Source organism: Bos mutus, chromosome 29, assembly GCF_027580195.1.
Source record: "Bos mutus isolate GX-2022 chromosome 29, NWIPB_WYAK_1.1, whole genome shotgun sequence".
In the NCBI taxonomy this organism is placed as follows: domain Eukaryota; kingdom Metazoa; phylum Chordata; class Mammalia; order Artiodactyla; family Bovidae; genus Bos; species Bos mutus.
This window is the reverse complement of record NC_091645.1, coordinates 26,928,732-26,935,333: the sequence shown is the minus strand read 5'-3', so window position 1 is coordinate 26,935,333 and position 6,602 is coordinate 26,928,732. Positions and strand designations below refer to the sequence as shown.

At 36.2% G+C, this 6,602-nt stretch overlaps 1 protein-coding gene and 1 pseudogene across 1 annotated transcript; one reads left to right on the top strand and one right to left on the bottom strand.

Annotated features, from left to right (window-relative positions):
• The first annotated feature begins 344 nt into the window (after positions 1-344).
• LOC102279102 (olfactory receptor 8D2) lies at positions 345-1,277 on the top strand. The gene has a single exon (XM_005902671.2). It carries the CDS (start codon positions 351-353, stop codon positions 1,275-1,277), a length of 927 nt encoding a protein of 308 aa, XP_005902733.2. The 5' UTR covers positions 345-350.
• Positions 1,278-5,490: 4,213 nt separating this feature from the next.
• On the bottom strand, positions 5,491-6,391 carry LOC102275732 (olfactory receptor 8A1-like; annotated as a pseudogene).
• Positions 6,392-6,602: the final 211 nt, after the last annotated feature.

Genomic DNA, 6,602 nt, shown 5'->3' with positions numbered 1-6,602 from the left:
CCACATTGCAGGCAGATTTTTCACCAGATAAGCTGCCAGAGGAGCCCATTTTATACATGGTAGTGTATATATGTCAATGCTACTTTCTCAATTCGTCCCACTCTCTCCTGCCCCAGCTATGTCCACAAGTCCATTTTTCATATCTGCATCTCTACTCCTGCCCTGCAAGTAGGTTGATCGGTACCATGTCCTTGAGCTTTTAAGAGATCACTGGAAAGGACAAAGACATGGGACAGATGAAAGATGGACCCAATCAAGATAGGACCTTTCATGCTGCTTTGGGAATCAGAAAATAACTCTAATGCACCTATTTTGTCTCACTTCTTTCTGCAGATAATATCTTGTAAGGAATGACTACTTTGAATCATTCTTCAGTGAGTGAATTTATCCTTGAAGGGTTAACAAAATGCCCAGAGCTTCAGTTGCCACTCTTCCTCCTGTTCCTTGGAATATATGTGGTCACCGTGGTGGGGAACCTGGGCATGATCTTCTTAATCGCTATCAGTTCTCAACTTCACTCTCCAATGTATTATTTTCTCAGCCATTTGTCATTCATTGATCTCTGCTACTCCTCTGTCATTACTCCAAAGATGCTGGTGAACTTTGTGTTAGAAAAGAATGTTATTTCCTTCCTGGAATGCATGGCTCAGCTTTACTTCTTCCTTATTTTTGTAATAGCAGAAGGTTATCTTCTCACTGCCATGGCGTATGATCGTTATGTTGCAATCTGCAGCCCACTGCATTACAATATTATCATGTCCCATAGGGTCTGTTCCATAATGATGGGTGTAGTATATTCACTGGGCTTATTTGGGGCCACAGTTCATACTGTCCGCATGTCAATGTTGTCCTTCTGTGGGTCTCATGTTATCAGTCATTATTTTTGTGATATTCTTCCCTTGTTGAGTCTCTCTTGCTCCAGCACCCACATTAATGAGATACTGTTGTTTATTATTGGAGGAGTTAATACCTTGGCACCGACACTGGCTGTACTCATCTCTTATGCGTTCATCCTCTCTAGCATCCTCTGTATTCACTCCATCAAGGGACGGTCCAAAGCCTTTGGCACTTGCAGCTCCCATCTCATGGCTGTGGTTATCTTTTTCGGGTCTATAACATTCATGTATTTCAAGCCCACTTCGAGCAATACTATGGAACAGGAGAAAGTGTCCTCCGTGTTCTACACCACCGTGATCCCCATGCTGAACCCCTTGATCTACAGTTTAAGGAACAAGGATGTGAAGAATGCACTGAGGAAGGTGCTTAGGGGAAAGTAGTCACCCCAACAAAGGAGATTTCCACGGAGAGGAAGAAGTGAACCAGAGGAAAATTGTCATGAGCTCTGTGTTATTTCTTTTTCTCGTCTAGAGACAAAAGGCACTGTTACTTACAAAATATATATTTGTACCTGAGAATGTTTGAGGCATTTTGGTCATTTTTATCAAACAATAAGATTTTCTCATAGCCAATATAATATTTGGAAATTTTACTTGTATTCAAGGAACAGGATTTGGCAGAAGAGGGAGGGCTAGTGAACAACAACGAAAAAGAATATGTTGAAGATATCAATTTTGAAAGTGCTTGATAAATAAGTGGATTCAAGGTTGTGTTTGAAAACAGATGATGTTAACTGATTCAACATCTTGAAAGGCAGAAAGAGAGGTATTTTTAAACTTCCAAGGGAAGCTTTTTTTTTTTTCCTATCCCCAAGCCATTATAGTGAAATATTGAGAATATTGATATCATGACCGAGCTGTGAGGATGCAGTACTTATAGCAAAGAACCACATACTGGTGGATTGCAGTGTGTGTGTTGGGGGGGAGAAGAGAGTCAGACATGACTGAGCACATTTTATATTATACTTCATGCTTTCGTACCAACAGAAGAGAGCATGGATGAACTAAGATTACTGGTAATTATCTCAGAGAGAAAAACTTGTCCCCTAAATTCATATGAAGATCAACCACAGACAAAACTCAGCTATGGTTAAAAATTAATAAACAGTAGTGATTTGGAGGTGGGGGTGAGCAATGGGCAAGAAGGAACATTCTCAGTTATGGAAATATTTTACATCTTTTTTTGGGTATAGGCTACACAGAGTGTTCATTTTTCAAACTGATCCAACTGCATACTTGCTATCTGTTCATTTCACTGCATGTAAATAATATCTCAAAAATAAACACTAGAATATAAATTAAATTCTTAATTCCAAAAATGAGAAAAAAATTAATAAATCAGAAAATGCACCAGAGAAAATATATAAAAAAATAGAGTAAAAAAACAGACATAATTAAAAATCAAAATTCTAATTTTTTGGAAAAAGTGTACAAATATGGTTATATTCATAAAGATAACAGAGAATATATAAATTTGCAAAGTATTCTTCTTTTGCCATTTATCAGCTGAGATCTTTATTTTAGACTCAGCAGAGAATAAGTAACTTATTCTCTGCTGAATCTAAAATTTCCCATTTATTTACCCTAAAAAATTGAGATTCTCGATCATGGGACTTTTGTCTGAATGACATGAGGTAATGTCTATAAAGTGGTGTTTAATAAGTTAGCTTTTAATATTTTTGAAACTCAGTTGTTGGGTATCAATTTGTCTTTCACTTCCAGCCTAGCCCTTGTATTGTGACCTGGGAATAAGAACAATTTGTTCAGGCAGAAAAGAGAAAACTGAGGAAGAGGTGTAAGAAATATATTGAACTAGAGACAGAGACTAGACAGGGATATTCCCAGAAGACAGAAATATATGCATCTAGGAGTTTGACTGCATACATTACCTGTACTTATTTTTCATTTATTAAATTCTTGCTTGTCACTCTTATTCTCAGATTTGTTGAGTCATTCAGTGCATATTGTTTGAACAACTGTGTGTCATTTGTTACCCTAGATATTAGAGATAGAAAGGCACACAAGAAAAACATGGCCATTGTCACCATAAAACTGAACTGTGTTTAATTTGGGAAACCCCCGCCCCTCACACACACATGCACACAATGCCATCTCATTGGGAAAATGACTCCTCGCAATCCATCATTACACTTTAAACAGTCTGGCTTAAGTCCCCTAAGAAAGGAGATGTTTTCCTATACAATCATAATGCAACTATTCACTCAGTAAATTCTACATTGACTCAGTTTTACTGATGAACACATAACCCTCATTTAAATATCCTCAATTGTCCCCAATAATGTGTGTTATAGGTTATTTTTGCTTTGTTTTTTATCTAAGAGCTAACTAAGCATGATATTTAATTGACATTTCCCTTTAGTATACATAATTTAAAGTCTTTTCCCCAGCCTTTTTCAGTCTTTGATGATATTGGCATTTAAAAAGAACATGGTTCGTTATGTTATAGAAGATCTTTCAGTTTCCATTTGTCTAACTCCTTGTGATTAAATTCAGGTTAAACATCTTTGGCTCAGATGGCTACTTTAAGTGACATTGTGTTATTTCTTTCAGAAAATCACAGCAGGAGGCATAATACATCAATTTGTTCCATTATTGCTAATGTTAAATTTAATGGTTTGGTTTAAAAAGGTTTCCATTAAAATTTATTATTGTAGAGGTACTCCTTTCCCCTTTATTATGAATGAGTAATCTGCGACATGATACCTTAAGATTGTAGGTCTCTCTTGCTCTTATTCCCTTAAGAGGGAGTTTCTTTTAACCCATTGATTTTAGTTTCCATTGATGATTCTTACCTAATTCAATTAGTATGGTCATTGCAACTTGATAAGTTTCTATTGTATCATTCAGATATAGATTTAAATCTGAATTTATATTTATATGTATAAATATATATGTAAATGTTTTATATACAATAAGTATAATTATAAGTATATAAATTAATATATAATATATGATGGATATATATTTATATATACTTTATATATATAAATTTATATCAGATATAGATTTATATAGGTATAGAATGATATCATTCTAATTATATCATTAATTGATGTCATCCTGTAAAGAAGTGCTTCCCCTTTTCTGTTATTTTAAATTTTATTATTGTCATTGTTGTTATTTTTGTATCAGGAGGGACTCCTAGAATCTCATAAGCCATCCATTCTGCAATTTAAATTGTCCTAAATTTGTCCAATAGGGCTCTTTCCTTTGATACATCTCCATAACTATTGGGCACTTTCTTCCTCTAGGAAATACTGAGATTCTCTAGACTCATCTTGAATTTTAGATATCCCACCTTGGAATCTGCCATTTCTCCATTAAGCCTTGGTTTATTTTAGTGGAATGTGATGGTTAGAAGCCAAATATCATTAGATGATAGTAAGATATTTGTTACTTGGATTTCATTGCTTTTAGGCCCGTTCAGCAGAAAGAGCAAGAGTCACCCATTAATCAGATCAGGTCTTTTTATGTTCACACTCTCAGTGGTTTTCCATGTCATTTAGAAGGACAGTCAAAACTTTCAAACTTTCCCATAAAGCCCTACAGATATTTGCCCTCTTCCCCCACCATCCCTTTGTCACCTTCCATTACTCTGACACTTGTTTTTCCTGTTTAAAGCACACTTTTAAAATTTCTGCTTCTTATATGCAGAGTCCATGTTTTCTTTTTCATTATTTGTTCCCTACAAGGGTAGGGATTTTGTCTGTCTGGCACATAGTTGTCCATCAATAATTGATTGATTTATTGACTGGAAGAGTAAACTATAATGGTATAGTGAGGCACAGAAATTATTATGAATAGTGAGAAAATAAGTAGGGGTTGACTAAGGAAGTCATCCAGAAGAAGGTCATATTAAGATCCAACTTAAAGTATGCAGTAAGTTGGAAAGAAAATATGTGAGTTAAAATTTCAGTGAAAATTTAAAATTATAAACAATTTTGTTTTTTTGGGCCATGCCCATCCCAACCTCCATCCTACTTGAGACCACCCCAAGACGGATCTTATTTTTGATGGTTATAACAATGGCTAGAAATCTTAGGAAAATACTGTTTCTTCTTATCTACTAGAAACTGGGTAGGGTTGCAAAGAGTCAGATATGACTGCAGCACTCACAGGTTTCCTTAAAAATTTTTACAAAGGAGTGTATATTGCTTCTAAAACTCTGTTGTGTATTAAAATACAAATACCTAAGGGGATTTACATATTTACTTATCATTAGATATTACAACTTTAGAAAGTTTGGTCAGGAGTTTCCAGTTTAGCAAGAAAAATTACAAAAAGAAAGAGTTCTGAGATACCTATAAGCTTACACCAAAGGGTGAAAATGTAGGTAAGAAGTTTGTTTCTTGAGTAGCTAGGAGACTAAAAAGACACTTGGTATTGGGAATAGTAATTGAACAGTAATTGAAAATAAGTTATTCAGATCTTTTAGCTTAAAATGGCTCTTGGTTTGAAAATAATTACTGTTAAAAACAAGTTAAAAGAAAACACAAGATCTATTTGTGCTATTTCTTTTCAAAAGTACTGTTTTCTACACAGACCTGGGGAGTATCCCACCATGCAGAACTTTTTAAATGGATTTGTTGACATCCTTGTTCCTAAGGCTGTAGATAAGGGGGTTAAGCATAGGAATCACTGTGGTATAAAACACAGAGGCCACCTTCTCCTGCACTGGGCCACTGGTAGATGGTTTGAAATACATGAAGATGATGGAGCCATAGAAAACCCCAACAGCTGCAAGGTGGGAGCTGCAGGTACTGAAAGCCTTAGATCTACCTTCAGCTGAGTGGATGCACAAGATGCTGGGAAGGATGACAACAAGAGATGAAGATGGCTACAGCACATACAAAGACATTGAATCCAGCCAAAATCATCACAGAAAGTTCCTTGGTGTAGTCTCTTGAACAAGATATATTCAGAAGAGGAAGGATGTCACAGAAGTAATGGTGGATGACATTAGTGCCACAGAAAGAGTGACTAGATATGAAGCTGGTGTGAATTGAGGCTCCAACAGCCCCCACTATATACACACCAGTGACCAGTAGGAAACAGACTCTGTGGGACATGGTAACAGTGTAGAGCAAGGGGTTACAGATGGCAACATAACGATCATATGCCACGGCTGTCAGCATGTAGGAGTCATTAATACCGAAGAAGCAGAAGAAAAAGAGCTGGACCATGCACTCAGGAAAGGAAGTGAAATTCTTCTCTGACATGAAGTTCACCAGCATCTTTGGAATTATGACTGAGGAGTAGCAGAGATCTATGAAGGACAAATTACTGAGAAAATAATACATGGGCATGTGAAGCTGAGAACTGATCCTGATTAAAATGACCAAGCCCAAGTTGCTCACTATGGAGACCATGTAGATCAATAGAAACAGGAAGAAGAGAGGGACCTGGAGTCCTGGCTGATCTGTTAACCCTTCAAGGATGAATTCAGTTACCGAAGAATGATTTCCTGTATCCATTCTTGTCCCAGTGTGGTTCGGGGAAGAGAGTCTCATTGGCCAAATATTGTCATCTGACAAGATTTAACAATCCAAGATCTGATGAATGATATAGTTTCTAATGGACCCAGAATTTCAGGAAACAAGACACTAAAATCTACTCTTGATCAAAGACTTTCTCAAGATGTTGATGTTTCATTTGGCTTCAGTCTTTACTATTCCCAAGTGACAT